This window comes from Salvelinus alpinus, chromosome 36 (assembly GCF_045679555.1).
Source record: "Salvelinus alpinus chromosome 36, SLU_Salpinus.1, whole genome shotgun sequence".
Classification (NCBI taxonomy): domain Eukaryota; kingdom Metazoa; phylum Chordata; class Actinopteri; order Salmoniformes; family Salmonidae; genus Salvelinus; species Salvelinus alpinus.
In genome coordinates this window covers 6,682,952-6,700,438 of record NC_092121.1, presented here as the reverse complement: position 1 = coordinate 6,700,438, position 17,487 = coordinate 6,682,952, and the positions used below count along the sequence as shown (strand labels likewise).

The following is a 17,487-nucleotide window of genomic DNA, read 5'->3' as shown; positions in this document are numbered from 1 at the left end:
CCAATCCAGACATTACACAGAGCCCGTCCTCCTATCGCTCCTCCCACCAGCCTCCTCTGGTGGAGAGACAGACGCAGACATTAGGCAGAGACGAGCGGGTCGGTATAGGGTGGGGCTGGCCTGTCTAGGATCTGCCCCTTTGTCACTATGATTGACAAGTAGGCAGGACAGGAAGAAACCTATGGGTCAATCAACCCGGGCTGTGGCACAACCCTGGGGACCAGCCTCTGACGTGACACTGTGACAGGCACCTAGGAACCAGTCAGTCAATAATGTGACATGATCAATACATTGTCCAGCTCTCAATTAGACCCCTACGTGTTATCTATCCTGTGGTTTAATGAAACATATGGGGACGACATAGACCGTTTTAAACTGAAGTACTTTCAAATGAAAATAAATGTCGAATTTAGCAATGCATTTGAATTCTTAAACACAGAACACTGATTCATAATTCCACCAGTTTGTCTCTGTTCTTTCTCTCGATCTACATGATTCTCCATCTAAAGCTTTCGCTCTTGCTTTCTGTCCGTCAAGCACTGACTCAGGCTCACGTTTACGCCACCTCTCCCTCTCCATCTTTCTCCCTCTCTCTCAGCTATTAATACATCCTCCCACTAAAGTTTGTGCAAACTTCACTCTCCCATGTTCTGATACTTGCCTGTAGTTTATGTGTAAGAAGGGCAATTTATGCTTGTGGTGCCTGGCATCATCTCCTTCTAAGGGTTTGGAGAGCAATTTAGTGTTTGTGTGTGTGGGGGGGGGGGGGTTATGCGGCTATGTATGCATATTTGTGTGAAAGACAAACCAGCAGTCCTGGACACATGATGATAGATGGACATCTACTCTCCCACTGTCCATCATTCATTCGTTCATGTCTCTCTCTCTGCCTCTGCTCCTCTATCCAGGTGGGCGATGCCATGCGGAGAATGCAGGAGAGAAACAACATCGGCAAGGTGATCCTCATCACCGAGCCTATGCCAGAGGAGGAGAAGAAAGAGGAGCCTAAGAAAGAGGAGAAGAAGGAGGACAAGAAAAAGGAGGACAAGAAGAAAGACGACAAGAAGAAGGAGGACTCCAAGAAGGAGGACAAGAAAGAAGAGAAGAAGAAGGAGGAGAAAAACGAGGAGAAAAACGAGGTGAAGAAGGAGGAGAAGAAGGAGGAGCCCAAGAAAGAGGAGAAGTGAGAGTGAGGGATTGATGGATGGATGGATAGTCAGGCAGGCAGACCATCGGGGAGCTCTTGTCCTGGGAGCAGGGGTTTGGTTTGGGAGGGGGTGACAGGGCAGGGGAAATGTGGTAGGGGAGGGAAAGGGAGGTGTGGTGTGTGTGGGTTGGACTTGGGAGAGCGGGGGATGGGGGTGGGCTTTATAGACTCATTGCACAGCAGTCAATCTGTCATCCCTACCATCATCTCTCAGACCCCTCCCCAGTCCACTCTGACAGCGAATACTCAGGCCTGGGCCTATACCCACCCCTCATCCCCTCTCTCTCCTCTCCCTCACTCAAGCAAGGGTCACTTTATTTCTGAATCCCTCACGCTCCCTCATCCCCAGTGCACCTTAATGATAGCCGGGCTCACAAAACAGTTCCCGCCCTCACCTCGCCACCATGGGAAAATGACCACTACTATACGCTCTCCTATGACTCATGTCATAACAGTCTGAAGGTGTTGCCTGTTGAGACCCCAGAGAGAGAGAGAGAGAGACACACACAGAGGGACAGTGTGGGTATAATGCCCAGGCCTGGGGTGCATCCCTGTTGCCTTGACAACGATAATTCGACCCATTCCAACTCACACAGTGCCCCTCCTCCCTCCATGTCAACTCCCACTATGCTAGATTGCCCTGCGCTGACTTCCACCTGCCACCTCTCCTTCCTCTTCCTCTACTGAGTTCCCCCTACCCTCCCCCTCTCCCTATGGTATAAACCCACAGACAGACAGACAGGCAGAACCACACCCACCCACCATCTCACACACGGTCCAGCGTTGTGTTATGTCACTGTGCATGAGTCAGTCAGTGTTTGCTTGTCTGTGATTGGCTATCAGCTCCCCTGGAGATGTTTGCATGGCTGTGAGATGCTTGACTCCAAAGCCAGTGGTTACAGAACTCCCCTGTCAATCACCACTACCCACTCTTTATTTAAGTATATAAAGAAAGGTTAGTGGCACATCCCTTAAATGCCATGGCACTTCTAGTATCACACAGCTCCACCTCACAGCTGAGCCCACACTACATGTCCCATAATCCTAGAGGTGACGCGCTAGAGACCAGACAATAGCGTGTGACAGGATGAAGCTCCAGACCGAGAATTAATGAGCCATTTGGTCCAGTATTAAATAGGGAGGGAGAAATCAGGGCATAGTTTTGGCGCTCTGTAGTCACTGATGTTTCTAATGAACCAACTGTTGGCAAGCAGCGCACAGTGCCAATTAGGAGAGAAAATGGTTTCTCTTCAAACAAGGGGCACAAACACACACACACACACACACACACACACACACACACACACACACACACACACAGGACGATGTGTTCAAAGAGGCAGTGTTGTGTAGAGACACTAAAACATTTGAATGGAGTAAGATAGAGTGAAAGCCGCCCAGTTCCTTGATATCAGACCCTGTTCCTCCCCTGGCATTCCACTCCTTTCACAGTGACCGCTCGCCTGTCGTTCGCCCTGATCTGAAACAGGGGAGTTTGGAAGGGTAAAAAAAAACTCCTGCTGGTGTGCATTCTCACCCATCCCTCCCCCTTCATCTCTCTCTCTCTCTCTCTGTGGTCGGCATAGCAACAGGCAACAGGCTCGTCAGAGATGGCGCTGTGGTCTATTTCTCAGTATATCTGAGCGAGCGAGTGAGTGAGCAGTATTACAGAGCAGTAAAGTGTCTCTTGAAACCCTTTAGTATTAAAGCTGTCGTACAGAGCAGTACAATTAGGCTAACATCCTCGTTACTACACTCTGGAAATATTTCTCTTTGTCTCGGTATATTATGAGGACATTCAAATCCCATATAGTCTGTGTGGGGGTGGCACACCTAGGGTCACAATCAATAGTTGGCCTCTCCCATACGAATGCACTGCTGCCCCTTGTGGACATAATTTAGAACAGCAAGACTGGTTTTCAGAAGTTGATTATAGGGGACTCCTTTGTATCAATAAAGCAGGGTTTTGTTTTCCACCTCCTCTAAATTATATTGAATTAATCTGATACTCGTTCTTACGTCAGAGATGAATTGTCTATGATAAACCATGGACGGAAGCTTAATCTGTTATGAGCAGGAGTCCTGCAGTACGGACTTCAAAAACACCCCACTACTATCCCATTTGGAAAGATGTGAGAATCCATGCTCTTCACACACTTGCCTGTCTGCCTGCCGGTCTGTCTGTGAAGAGTCTCAGATGGTGACTAGTGACTTTGTAAAGAAGTTGTTGTGTTAGCATGAGTGGCCTCCCTCATGTCGTGTGTCAGTCATTGTGTGTGAAGATGTGTGTGTCCTCAGGTCGTTTGTCAGGTTACAAAAAAAGACTCCCACCTGCCCCTCCTCAACCCCATTACAACCTCCCCTTCCTTACACTCTTCATCTTCTTCACAGCTGTCTAGCTCTAATCCTCTCTTTCTCGCTCTCCTCCCCTTCTCTGATGAGGCCAATGTTAAGAGGACAGTTGGTATAGGTATTTTGCACTCTGCTCGCTGATCTTAATGCACTTCCAGGCATGGCAGTCCCACTCCAGTCCCGCTGGCTCTGAGTCCGCTCCGCTCCTTCCCCACTCAGAGAGACCATACTGTATCTGCTGAAACTCACTGGAAGTACAGTGGAAGTGACACTTTTGCATGCAACGTGAAACACAAGCACACTTCTCTCCCTCTACCCTCTGCCAGCTTCTCCTGGGTGGCAGCTCAAATGAAACCATTCATTCATCCAGGGCTGTGAAAGTGACGACCCGGTGTAGCGGGGACAGCAGTGGGCCTGGGACGGAGTGTGAGTGCCATGCCGGTGTGGGGAGTGACTGTGTTCTGTCAGGCTCTGGTTAGTGTTCTTTTCTGATCTGCTGGGCTCCTTCTGTGAACCTGTGGACGGTGTTTCTGTTTTCTGAATGCCATGTGAGAAGCTCACGCTTCAGTAAAACGATGTTTTACTTCATGTTTTTGTTAAGATTTTGACCTATGTTTTTTGGTTTTGTTTTCCAAGGGGTTTAAAGTTCAAAGTTCATTCTCTTTACGGTGGGACCTGCCTATCTACATTCCTTTTCAATGTGATGATCCTTTCTGTTGGGCCTGACCATTTGTGCCAAACTGTCTGTACTCCTCTGTCAATGCCTTGACTACAACGGTGCATTCAATGAAAAAGAGAAGAAAAACAAAATAATTCTGGGTACTTTTCCGATGACCTTGTAGAAAAACAAAAACAATCTGTGTGTGATTTCTGTCCCAAATGCTTATGGGTGCTGATAGAATTTTGCTACAGTTTACAAAAGGTTTTAGTCGTTTCTGATTGGTTGGGGTCTCGCTCTCATGCCTCGATCCTAACACACACATACACACACACACAGACACACTACCTTGTTGAGAGGCACCTCCCTCCATATCCAAACTCCTCACTGATCTCAGATCAGTGAAATGTGTCAATAGAGTATTATCAGGCCTCAGACATCTACTACAACAAACTGACGCCCACATCAGTCGACAGGCCTATGCGTTTACAACCATACCATATAATCTCCATAACAGGGAAGAGTGCATGGACGATTAGGCTGCACAGCAAAGCACACAAACTACAATCTTCTTAGAATTGAAACCCCCCCAAAAACATAAAAAGATAAATAAAACACCCATTCAAAAATATACATGACCAGGTGAATCATTGAGCGTTTCTTTCATCCAACCTCTCTCTAGTTTAGCTTTGTGAACACCACCATACGCCGGTTTCCTGTTTCTCTTAGCCTGATTCCAAATGGTTTGTATGGGAGGAGAGAGAGTGAGGTAGCAGATGTGTCGGGGATGTCATAGCGAGGCCAATATTTCACAGCTGCATAGATAGAAACCCAGCTCTAGGTCCGTCCCAGGCGCAACATATCCGCCCGAAAGCCGATCCCAGTTCACATACAACCCGTTGGCCTCAGACATTCCACTATCCTCTATTGCACCTCGAGAGCTCTTTGGTTCTAGTCAATTGTCAGTTAGCCAAAGCCCCGGCCTCTCCATACACACACTCGTCACACCATACACACACATCACATTAACATCTGGAATTAAATTGCATGCATCCAATGGCATGTGGTGCAGAGATTATATGTCATTTGATTCAATGTTTTTCTTCCTGTTCGATAGAACCAAAAGGTCTCTTAGATGAACTCAGCTGCAGCACACGGGTGGGTGGGTGTAGTGAGTGGTTACGGCGTGGGGTGTAACTGGGTGTCAGAGAGGACAGGATGAATCCGATGTTGGCTGTGCCTGAGCCCTAACCCACTCCTCCCAATCCCGAGCGCCCGATTGCTTTTCCAGCTTGGTGAATCTACGTTGTGTGTCAGCTTGAATTGCTTTTCCAGCCAGACGCACATTCTTATGCAAGAGCTCTTAAAACCAGAGATGATCCATGAAGAAACTAGGGCATTTCATGCATTGGAAAACATCACAGCTCCCAGCTATATTGTTCTAGCTAACGGGTTTCCTTTGATTGGCAGTCTTAATGTCACTGTTTCACATGGTTTCTCACAGGTCATTCCAAACAGCTTCCCTTACTCTTTTTCAGAAATGGCTACATTTGAGTACATCTGTTCTTCGTTGTTCTCTCTCTCACACACACTATATCGTTCTCCTTTCCAGTCTTATGTCAATCGCAGTGCGTGGTGGAGTTTATTCCTAGTTAGAAAGATAATCCCAGTCTGACGATTATTACCACATCCAGAGGCGTACAGCCCCCACCCCTCCACCCCACACACACCCCCTTCCCGAAAAGAAAACCACCCAACCGTTTCTGGCCGTCTCTTGGCTCTTCATTAGCAATCACTAAAAACTGTTGCCATGTGCCAACTGCCGACACATTCCACGACTCTATAGGAATGCTGTGAGTGTCTGGTGCATTTGGCTAGGCTTGTTACGATGTGTATAGTACACTCGGATCTGTGTGTAGGTGACCCGGGAAAAAGGCATGCGTGTATAGTTCATTATTCCTTCCACTGTATAGTTTAGTAGTGGCTCTGTGCAGAGGGAGTCCCTTTCCCTTTCCACCCTCATCATCACGGTGCCAACAGAAGCCAAATCACTGCACCTATACCTGCTCCCCCCCCCGCCTCTCCTCACTGCACCCATACCCCCTCCCATTCCCCCTCCTCTTCCCTCATCTGACACTGTCAAGTCAGCCTCATAACAAGATGTACATGAACCCGTCCACGGGGAAGCTTCAGAAGAACAGGTCCATTGTCCCTTTCCCGTCCAGACAGCTCCGTTTCCACACACGGTTTACTGTGAGACAGCTATTCTACCTACACGTTGATTTGTTTGCTCGGTTTTCGTTCCTTCTCTCCTTCGGTCTAAAGCGTTGTTTTCCCACTCTTCCACTAAGTTGTCTCCACTTTGTTTTTTAAACCCTTTGAATTGATGCTGCTTCTGTGCTTGACTGGGTTTTACTGCGTACGTGGTGCCATGCTGTCCACAGTATGGGCTCTAGAGCTTGTAATGCTTCAATGTGTAATGTTACCATATGCCTTACATGTTTTCCAGGACTAATAAAAAAGCATAACGGGAAGGAGAAAAAATACTCGACCTGGAGCTGTGGCTTTGTTACTGTGTTATTAGGATGTTACTGTGAGGAAACAACATGGAACTGCAATTACTTGATATTTTATGGCTCATGTTCTGAGTGTGTTTACATAATGAATGGGAATGCTATCAGCGGTGGGAGTACAGAAAAGATATGGACGGTACGCGGTCACAGTAAGATAAAGACGGGAATGTTCACGGTCAGAAATCTCGAGAGATCCAAAACACAGTACAGATCACATAAACAACAGCTGCCAGGACTAATGCTGGTCCAATAACAATAGTAGCGCAAACACTTTTGTGTCACTATCATCCGTAAAATATCTGTGGAAATCAACTGGTCCTGATTTAAGCATGAACAACAGTACAACTATAAAACTCTTAAGAACCAAAAGGACTTCTCTCGTTGGCTTATTAACTATACAGACTCACACAAGCGTTCAACATTTCTTGGGAGTCTAGGGACACAGTGCAAAATACATACAGATTAAATTCTTGCAACACCGGAGAGAAACAAACACCTTGATTAAAAACATAGATAAGACTATCCTTGTCAGGTTTTGTTTAGGTCTTGAGACTTGGCAGGGGCCTCCTCAATCCCATGAGCCCTCAGTACCTCAGACAGGCGACTCAGATAGGTGGAGTCTGGATAACCATTCCTGTGTGGACACAAAATTACATTATGGCGTATATCTCAAATGGCACCCTAATCCTATAGTGCACTGCTTTTGACCAGAGCTCTATAGGGCTTTTCTTATATAGGTTACATCCTTAATGGCACCATACTCCCAAAAGTAGTGCACTATAAAGGGAATAGGGTGGCATTTGGGACACACTAGGTAATACAATGACCAGCACACAACATTGACCCCCGACTTTCTGCTCTTTACTGTTGCTATTTCAGTCGAAAGTCACTAATGGGTACTGTGACTCCAGTACTCACCCAGACTTGCCCCCCTGCAGGCTGGTCTTGTGGGGGATGCTGTCCCAGCTGACCCTGGCCCCTGGTTCACTGCCCGTCACAGTGAAGGTGAGGCCTAGCCTGAAGGCTTTCTCCAGCCGCGGTAGGAGTTTCCTGGTACTCTCACAAAGGGGAAGGTAGGCTTCAAATACTCCCCCCCGAAACGCAGAGCCAGGCGAGGGGTGGCCCCTCTACAACAAGAGAGGGACATGTGGCAGATAATGGGGTGTGTTCCAGATTGTAAACGCCACCAGACAGTTTTAGGAGTTAAACATGACAGAACGTAGAAATGCAAAGCAAGCAATTACTGACAAGGAATACTTAAGACTTAACATTTGAATATAAGCTGATTTAATAATGCCAAGAGTGCATTTGGACAGTGGACATGACACGTTTAAAATGTCAACTCTAATTGGCCCATCAGATAGCTTGGTAGAGAAGTCATGCCCTTACCCCCTGAATGCCATCTGGGATGCAGTAGGTGATCTTAACGACGGCGTCTCTGCCATGGCCTGGCAGGCTGAAGGGCATCTCAGAGTAGCTCATGTTACCCTGGACGCCCTGTGGAACTGCCACCTCAGCCTTGGGGCAAACCCTGCATTGGATGTGGACTGTGAGAAGGCACAGTGGGCACAGGGTCACCCCACACCCTGTCCTCTTCACTGACGCCCCACTCTCCCCACACACACAGATCTGTGTCCGTGCCCCAGACAGACTAGACCTTCCCGGGCCGTGACGTGTCAGAGCTCCCCCTGACCCTGACCTCTCCTGGTTCTCTGCTCCACGAGACTGTCTGTTGTTGTCCTTCTGGGTCACTCTGGATCTCAGGTTGCTTTCTTTTGGGGGCGTGACCATGTCTTGATTGGTACCGCCACCATTCACTGCTCCCGGCCTTCCTCCGTTGCCTATCGCTGAATGGCTGAGGAATGTGTCAGTCTTGCTCCCGTCTGCCTCCATGGTCCCTCCCCTCTCCACTTTCTCCTTTATGACAGGGTCTTTCCTCGCTGGTGATTGGCTAACAACTGTGTTCTTGTGTTCTGATTCGCTGTTCCTCGTCCTCTTGGAAGAGTCACTCCTCTGGATGTTTTTCTTCTCCCTGTTGGCACCAGGCCCCTCCTCTCCCCCTCTCTGAGTCTCAGACATCCGCTGAGGGCTATTGGTCTGAAACTGTGTGGAGTTCTGGACCCCATTCATCTGAAATGGACTGGACTGATTCAAAGTGGAGGTAGAGGGGACAGAGAAGTCCTCTTGTCCCCCCCTCTGGCCTGTCTCTCCAGGGAACACCTCCCTCAGTGCTGCCCCCACTTGAGAGCACAGCTGCTTGGGGCCGATCAGAAACACGCTATCTCTCATTGTCTGGATGGAGACCTTTTTGAACCGTTGCCTCACCTCAGCACAGCACACCTCTAAAGTCTCATCTGCTGGGTCAGACACGCCTAACTCAGCCAGAGGCAACTCCTGCAAACAGAAGTCTGTCTTCACCATGGCAACCAGCTTCTGCATCTCCAACTGACAGGTGCTCACCACAGATGACTCCGTACCCATAAAGATGACAGTGATGTCACTGCTTTTGTCTGATTGGCTCTCCCTCATATGCAGGTCAGAGGTCATGTCCTGTATAGAGGTGGCGTAGGCCTCCTTCATGTAATTCCATATCAACATGGAAATGGTTAGCTCTGCACTGTAGGCATTTCTCCTGTGCAAGCTATTGGACCGTCTGGCTCTGGTTGTGGCTTTCTCAGCCTCACTCTGTCCTGGGTCCTGGACCTTGGACCTGGCCCGACCCGAGAAACTACTGGCACGCTTTAGGGTGGATCCTGACCCGGAGGTTGAGATGGTGGTGGGGATGGTGCTGCCCCCTGACAAGGTGTTCAGAGTTGAGGTGAATGGGGCTGTCTCACCCTGCTGCCCAACGTGTGTTGGTATTGAGCTCAGGAAGAGTCCATTCTCCATAGAGGGGGTGGACAGGGGTTCACCTCTCCTGAACAGTATATCCTCTCCACTACTCTGTGCACCTGGCCTGGAGAATCCCCCAACACCTGACCCTGTTCTGTCTAAGCCAAACAGGTCATGGCCTAACATGGGTCGAAGGCCCGGTCGTATGCTTGGAGATGTGTCCCCTACCGTCACTGTGTCCCTAGGTCTGGTCCCTAGCCCAGCCGGCCCTAATGCCTTGAAGCAGGGGGCAAACTTATACCCTCGGGCCCCCTCCGTCCTCCTCTCTGTCTCATTTTGCTTTAGCAGCTTATCTACCCTGGCGTCCAGGGGTGTTCCTGCTGTGGAGGAGAGAGTGGGTTTGAGTCTCTCCTCTTCCCCTGGCTTGGAGGAACCACATGTGGATGAGGAGGTTCGTAACAAGCTGGCTACATCCTCCACCGCCTCCTCTCTCTCCCCCAGGAGGAGGAACTGTTTGGCTTCGGACACATCGCTGCTGTTGCCAACTAAGTAGATGTTTCGGTCATCCTCACTGAGCAGCAACTTGGGCAGCCTGACCCGCAGGCCCTCCATGGCCCTGGACAGGCCTTCCCTGGGCGAGAGGACGCTCTTGGGCAGCTGGGCTCGCCGGAGCCTGGCCTCGTTCTCCTGGTAGAGCCGGCTCAGGTCCCCACGAGCCCCCCTCAGACGCTCCAGCTCCTGCCCAATGTCCCCCACCCCGGGGTCTCTCTGTAGGAACAGGGTGGTCACCCCCTCTGCGGTCACGTCCACCACCTCTACCCCATGCTGGGTGAGGATCTCCTGGTACTCCTCTCCACACTGCCTCTGCAGGTAGTGGAACAAGTCTGCATCCATGATCAGGGAGAGGTCCTCTTCCACCATGGGGGGTTCCTCAGACAGACACAGACCCACAGCACCTCCCTCTGCCTGGGCTGTCTCCTCCCACTCCCAGCCCTGACCTCCAGACGTAAAGTCCCTAAGTGGGCCTGAGCCTAGATCACTCTGCTCACCACCTCTCCTGTGATGGTCTGTCGCCTCCTGGGTATGAGTCCTCTTCGCTTGGCCACTAATGCCTCTAGTAAGGACTCCCAGAACACCATTGGCCCCAGGTGGGGGTGTATCTGTGGAGGCCAGGGACGCAGGGAGCCCCAGTATTTGGGCCAGTGCAGCCTGAACCTGGGAGTAGAGGCCCTGCAAGGTGCAGAGCTGCTCTGGGTTGTTATAGTGGATCTGAACATCATGACTCCTGTCAAGGCTGGTCAATGCTGCCTTTCCTCCAGGTAGCTGGCTGTAGTCCACAGTAACAGACATGCTCAAGATGACCTGAACGGGAGAGGGGGCGAAAGAGGGAGAGCATGTAAGTTTAAACAAAATGTGTCGCCTTTTAACAAATATCGTGTCAACAACATACCTTATTTGGGTCCAGGTCTTTGTGAGGTTCACTCAAGGTGAGTTCATACATCTTCCCGTCCACCTTCAGAATGTGTCGGCCATGTTGAAGCACGCTCCTTGCCGCTATGCGGGGTCACCAGAGTACAAGAGCTAAATCAATCTCAGTCAGAGAAACACCCTTACTAAGCACTCCTGCCCCTGGCCTCTCCTTGAAATGTATGCCAACACCCGAGCTCACAGTTAATCGATGGTGACAGGCCATGAAGCATAACACCTTGCATTTCATAGTTAATTTGCAAATGGATGCAAAATGAAGTTTAAAAAGAGTGGCTGTGGTCAACGAGCCAGATGGAAATCTACTGATAAGGAACTTAGCAGTGGCAACGATGTACGGTAGTTGTTACTTTATGCCTCTACGTTATGGTGAAATAGTCCATTTATCACCATCAACTCTCCAGTCTCCTGATCTCTTCTCTCTACCAATTCATTATTCACATTCTATCCCCGATGCACCCTACCAGCCCTCCCCTCCGAGGAGCCTCAGGCACATTATATGCACACACACACACACCTACTGACCTCCAATGTCCTCAAAGGTGATGAGGGCAGAGCCGGGTGTTGCCTTGACAATGGTGACAGATGCTATTTCCCCTCCTCCATTCCTGGCCCTCAGGAAGTAGATGTACAGCTTGTCTGTCAGCCGGTCCTCCTTCATATCAGTGGGCAGGCCACTCACCCTCACTGTCCTGCACTGCTCCGCCATCTGCTGGGAAAAACCGGGTTACTGACATACAGGAGGAATACATAGGTGGGTATAGCAAGCCAAGTCTCCCTTCAACCAAAACCACTGATCGTAAATTGTCAATACATTTGTCATTGCCATGTAATAGGCCAACATAACCATTTTTTTGTGGCGGTTATCTGGATATTATCTGGATATTTAATTAAATGACACCCTATATTGGACGTTGCCACGAAACTTCATCAACATAATCAACAGAAACGTTGTTTTATTAAACTGCTGTGTCAACGGAGGTCATTGCTATGGAAACAGCTTGAGATACCGTTGATGTTGATAGTATACTGTAAAGAGAGATGTGCGAACTGTTCACATGGCATGCGCACTGACTGCTTGAGGTTAAAGTAGGGTCCACAAAGAGCAATCGACCAGTAGGCTTCAAATCACTTTCATCCACTGTTTCAGAAATACATTCCCTTCCCCGCTCTATAAAAGGGACCATCACTTTTACCATCAGATCACAACATCTGTGAAAATCAAAGGAATGGGTAAGTGTGACCATGGAGACTGAGAACATGAAACTTGAAGGAAGTGCACAAATCCAACGACACAATCTAAAATGACCTCAAAGTAGAGCTCTTCAAGGCATTGCTTTTTTCCCACAACGATATCAACGCAAATATCCATACCTTACCTTTTTAGAAGCCTCTCATATCTCTCGTCTCCCACCAAAGACGTGGACGTACTTCCCTTGCATGTTGTTCAAAACATGGATGGAAAGTGAAACTATGAAGTAGGAACTGGGGAGTGAAGATTGTTGTTGTTCTTCATTGCAAACGCCAGGGGGCGAACATAAGGCCAGGTTCACAGGTCCAAAAATGAATCAATGCATTGGTCAATTGAAAACCTAGATTAGAATTGTCCAGTAATGAGATACATTTGTCTTTCAACAAATTGTGTGTGTGTGTGTGTGTGTGAAACCAGCCACTGAACGTTCTGAAATGATACACAGTAAGTTCAACTTTATTTTCATAATATGTCTCACTAACTGAAGAAGAAACAGTCAAACATATGGCATTATTATGGCCTAGGCTTTATTCTCGCCAAAGAGATGATTCATTCAACCAAAGATAGTACAGTATGAAGATGAAACTGCGGAAACTGCTTCTCCAATAGAAATCCTCGATCACACTTGTAGGCGATGTCATGGCGACAATGGCCTACAAGCTCATGCGCAGAAATACGTCATCGCGTCTAACGGGTTGTTTAGTGCTGAACTGCACTTGTGTAGACCGTCAAATCAAAGGCACTACTTCGATATAAAGTTGTTTTTTTGCGAACATAAAAACGTGTCAGTTTGTCAGTTTCACGATGTTGGAGTAATAAGATTTTGGCTCAAATATAGATTGTGCCTTTAGATTTTGGGAAAATGAACAACTAACGAAGAATTTTTCACTTCTCAAAACCCAAACCCTGGCCCGGTCTGTATGGTCTGTTTCGCAATCGTTCCTGGAAGTCTTGCGATGTTGCACCTCAGTGTTTAGAAACTCTGTGATTCAACCCTTTTCAAATGACAGAAATATTTAATTATCATTATAAACTGGGTGGTTCGAGCCCTGAATGCTGATTGGTTCACGTATACCACGGGTATGACAAAACGTATTTTTACTGCTCTAATTACGTTGGTAACCAGTTCATAATAGCAAACGGCACCTCGGGAGTTTGTGGTATATGGCCAATACAATACGCCTAAGGACTGTATCCAGGCACTCCACGTTGCAACTAAGAACATCCCATAGCCGTGGTATATTGGCTATATACACCACACCCCCTCGTGCCTTATTGCTTAATTATATCATAATATTACTATTATCATAGTTGGTGAACTTCAGCAACCAGAATGCTCAGCGATATTCTCACTAGCCAATGAATTGCATCAATAAACAAGTCCCGAAGCACTACTTATCCAATCAGAGAGGAGTTTGTTGCAAGGTGATGCCCATGCTGTGTAGAAAAGAAATCATGCGTTCAAACGTCTGCTCTGGTGGAGGTCAAAGACAGAACTGAAAAAATAGGTGAGTGCTAATTTAATTCGTTCTGACTATATACATGTATAAATATATAATTAACAAAGCTCCCTAATAGTCAGATATAGCTATTGTAATGCTGTGTGGGTAATTATTCAGTAAACCGGGAAGGTACGCATTGAGTAACTTGGACACGAGCGACCGATTTGCAAGTTCTTGTCGCTGCGTAAGCATGTAGCAACAGATCGTCATGATAGTGTTTGTTACCCTGATCTAGAGCTATCGCTTGGCATGACATGTCCAGGTGCGACATTGCGTGACAAATGTTTCAATTCACATAGTTAGTTAAATGGTGTTAGTCGTTTTTGTTGCAAAGTCTGCTTGCTTAGCTCGCTAGAGTGATTTAATGTAGCGTTGGCATCATTGACAGACCAAGGCCATCACGTCAGAAGGGACTAAGTCAGAGCTCAGGAAAACCGAACAACACTTATTTGGATAGCTTTAGGAGCTACTTACCTACATGTAGATTTATTATACCACCACATAATCAATTATATAATTAACATCAGTGATCAGTGATGTGAGCTCCAATAGAAATGATAGTAAATGTATTATCTTTAATATCCCCCCCCCCCCCCCCCCCAGGGCTACAGACATGGCGAAACTATTTGAATCCATCGGGAAGTTGGGGCTGGCCCTCGCCGTTGGTGGAGGTGTTGTGAACTCGGCCCTCTTCAATGGTGAGACATTGAGCTCACATTGAGCTCTGTAAATTGATCAGTTGGATCAGTTTACTAGGCAAGCCAGTTAAGAAAAATCTCATTTACAATGACTGCCTGTCTGTGGGTTAACTGCCTTGTTCAGGGGCAGAACGACAGATTTTTACCTTGTCAGGTCTGGGATTCAATCCAGCAACCTTTTGGTTACTGGCCCAACGCTCTAACCACTAGGCTACCTGCTGCCCGAAAGGGATCTTGATATCATTGTAACACTTGGATGCAATACTAGAAATTACAAATGACTTATCTGAGGCTTTAAAGTTGTGAGTTCCATAAAACTATCAACCTGAATTGTCCAAATATTTCTTCACATGTTTCAGTTGACGCAGGGCATCGGGCAGTTATATTTGACAGGTTCCGGGGAGTACAAGACGCCGTAGTTGGCGAGGGAACCCACTTCCTCATTCCCTGGGTACAGAAGCCTATCATCTTTGACTGCCGTTCTCGTCCGCGCAACGTGCCTGTCGTCACAGGCAGCAAAGGTAACTAACATGAGTCACGAGGACCGGCACAATAGCTTTCACACTTAATCTTTCTCTGGCATACTAAAAGCTTTTACCTGCCTATCCTTCTGTCGTTTAATTTCAAGCTCTATCCAAGAGTGTTTTCCTTTTTACGTCAACTGTCCTCTTGCAGTTTTTTTAGTAATGTTTTAATCCCCCCCCCCCCCCCAGATCTGCAGAATGTGAACATCACACTGCGTATCCTCTTCCGGCCGGTGGCTAGCCAGCTCCCACGCATCTTCACCAGCATCGGAGAAGACTACGACGAGAGGGTACTGCCATCCATCACCACAGAGGTCCTCAAGTCCGTGGTGGTGAGTGTTGGACTAATGACACATTTCCTTTAAGTTTTTACCCTGGTGTTTGGGGTAAAACCAAACTCTACCTCTAAAAGTCTGAGTGGCATTGGGTTGCAGTGAAGTCTACGCTATCCTGTTATTTCCTTGCGTGTATGTTTATATAGGTGTGTTTGTGTGTCTCACAGGCCCGGTTTGATGCCGGTGAGCTCATCACCCAGAGAGAGCTGGTGTCTCGGCAGGTCAGTGACGACCTGACAGAAAGAGCCAACACTTTTGGCCTCATCCTGGATGACGTCTCACTGGTAAGCTGTTTAAAGGGATAACGCACTCAAAACGACTAAGTCCTATGATTTACAATGTTGAATAACGCTACCTTGTGAGAAGAATACTTTTCTGCGCAGATGCTTCCTTACTCATTAAAACGGCGAAATGAAACAACAGTGTTTATCAGTGGGTCTGGTCATCACTTGTACATGTTCTGTGTTTTTAATTGAAGACATGTTCCTTCTTCCTCAGACACACTTGACGTTCGGTAAGGAGTTCACAGAGGCTGTTGAGATGAAGCAGGTGGCTCAGCAGGAGGCCGAGAGGGCCAGGTTTGTCGTGGAGAAGGTAAGAAGGAGAAAGGGTTTGTTTGAGACATTGACAGATTTATTCTGTAAGGTGATAAGAATGATAAACATGCATTTAATACACTTTAAGCTGGTAGTGACCCTAAACAACCAAATGATTCTGACCTTGCACCCCTTCATAAAGGATGAATGGAAGTAAACAGTGTTTCTTCTCTACTTCCCCAGGCCGAGCAACAGAAACAGGCAGCCATCATCTCAGCAGAGGGTGACTCCCAGGCCGCCCTGCTCATTGCTAACTCTCTGCAGGAGGCTGGAGACGGCCTGGTAGAGCTGCGTAAACTGGAGGCTGCCGAGGACATCGCCTTCCAGCTCTCCCGCTCCCGCAACGTCACGTACCTGCCTGCCGGCCAGGGCACACTCCTCCAGCTGCCCCAGTGAGACCCACACACCCTGACCTAACCGCCCCTCCCTGTGACCAGCCAATGCATGGGCCATGGAGGGGATGTGGGGCGAGGGGAATGGGCGTCCACCTTCACACACTCTCCTCCCACTAACTATGGACTGGTGAAATAATTTCAGCTTGGGAGTGTGGTGAATTTTGGGCAGTGTGTGGGGGAGGAGGGAGCCTGAGGCTTGATCTATGGTAAACTATATATAGTAAGTTCTGTCAAATACAAAATTGGTGATGCAGTAAATGATCTTGGATTTGTCTAGCAAATTCAGCGCAGTGACCGAGGGGCCTGTGATATGACAAAGTTGTAATTGTGTTAATTTAGGGAAAGAGCTGTTTGGAATTTCATGAGAAAGATGGAACATTTTAGCCCTATTGTAACCACCACAGCAATCACAATACTGGGGATTTATTGATCTGAGAGGACAAGCTATTTAATCAACTGGATTTACATTCATCTTAGCCAATCACAAAATTCCCTGGGTGAATAAGATCCTGCTACTATACACCAAAGTAGTGTGGGATCCAAAGCACCCTTGTTTTCAAACTCATAACTTTAAATTACCTCATACAAATGATCTGAACTAATCTATCCACAGCCATATATTCTAAATATGACTCTGAATCTACCCATCCCTTTGACGGTCTATTGTGCAGAGATGGCCTGTCAAATGTCCTCTCACAGCTAGCTTTCCTAAAATCCTTCCAGTTTGATTGCCATGGAGTCCCAGTGCTTCACTCCCCTCTACTTGATTGGATCCTCTACAGAATCATCTTTGGTTTACTAGCACGCTGTCCACACCACCTCATCCATGGTCCTCAGTGACATGGCCTTCCTAGCCCAGTGGTATGAAACGTGCCTGTAAGATGGTCAAGGGTTGCAACCTTCCCTCGTTCTTTAAAGTATGTCGCTGTGTCTTTATTTTGGAGGGAGGATATGCAAGCCACCACATTCCATTCAATGTCTCAACTTAACAATAAAATTGTATTTTTCTACAGCAAAGTGACAGCTCTTTTGTGTGTGTACCAAGTCTGTGAAATGTGACACGGTTGTTATGGTTTTC

The 17,487-nt window shown here is 47.7% G+C and overlaps 3 protein-coding genes across 3 annotated transcripts in view; 2 read left to right on the top strand and 1 right to left on the bottom strand.

The window, feature by feature from the left end:
* The window catches only part of LOC139565204 (synaptic vesicle membrane protein VAT-1 homolog), a 36,780-nt gene extending 35,540 nt beyond the window's left edge, over positions 1-1,240 (top strand). The window contains exon 6 of the mRNA XM_071385357.1: positions 909-1,240. Coding sequence (XP_071241458.1) covers positions 909-1,187 — 279 coding nt within the window. The 3' untranslated portion in view covers positions 1,188-1,240. The remainder of the gene's footprint in view (positions 1-908) is intronic.
* Positions 1,241-6,776: 5,536 nt separating this feature from the next.
* Positions 6,777-12,615, bottom strand: LOC139565203 (uncharacterized). Its single transcript, XM_071385356.1, has 6 exons — positions 12,487-12,615; positions 11,633-11,816; positions 11,073-11,176; positions 8,180-10,984; positions 7,709-7,917; positions 6,777-7,424 (listed from the first exon to the last, which is right to left on the bottom strand). The coding sequence occupies exons 2-6, from the start codon at positions 11,814-11,816 to the stop codon at positions 7,319-7,321; spliced, it is 3,408 nt and encodes a 1,135-aa protein (XP_071241457.1). The 5' UTR covers positions 12,487-12,615; the 3' UTR covers positions 6,777-7,318.
* A 1,100-nt stretch (positions 12,616-13,715) lies between these two features.
* Positions 13,716-17,432, top strand: LOC139565061 (prohibitin 1). The gene is made up of 7 exons (XM_071385088.1): positions 13,716-13,867; positions 14,465-14,559; positions 14,919-15,080; positions 15,273-15,415; positions 15,586-15,702; positions 15,917-16,012; positions 16,198-17,432. Exons 2-7 carry the CDS (start codon positions 14,475-14,477, stop codon positions 16,408-16,410), a joined length of 816 nt encoding a protein of 271 aa, XP_071241189.1. The 5' UTR covers positions 13,716-13,867; positions 14,465-14,474; the 3' UTR covers positions 16,411-17,432.
* The last annotated feature ends 55 nt before the right edge of the window (positions 17,433-17,487 follow it).

Bases quoted from the DNA above. Each gene is read 5' to 3' on its own strand.
- LOC139565203 (XM_071385356.1), bottom strand. From the start codon at position 11,816: ATGGCGGAGCAGTGCAGGACAGTGAGGGTGAGTGGCCTGCCCACTGAT. The intron at 10,985-11,072 runs GTATGTTGTTGA...TCTCCCGTTCAG, and splicing joins AAGACCTGGACCCAAATAAG to GTCATCTTGAGCATGTCTGT. The intron at 7,918-8,179 runs GTAAGGGCATGA...CTCTTGTTGTAG, and splicing joins TCCCAGATGGCATTCAGGGG to AGGGGCCACCCCTCGCCTGG.
- LOC139565061 (XM_071385088.1), top strand. From the start codon at position 14,475: ATGGCGAAACTATTTGAATCCATCGGGAAGTTGGGGCTGGCCCTCGCC. The intron at 15,081-15,272 runs GTAACTAACATG...CCCCCCCCCCAG, and splicing joins TGTCGTCACAGGCAGCAAAG to ATCTGCAGAATGTGAACATC. The intron at 15,416-15,585 runs GTGAGTGTTGGA...TGTGTCTCACAG, and splicing joins AGGTCCTCAAGTCCGTGGTG to GCCCGGTTTGATGCCGGTGA.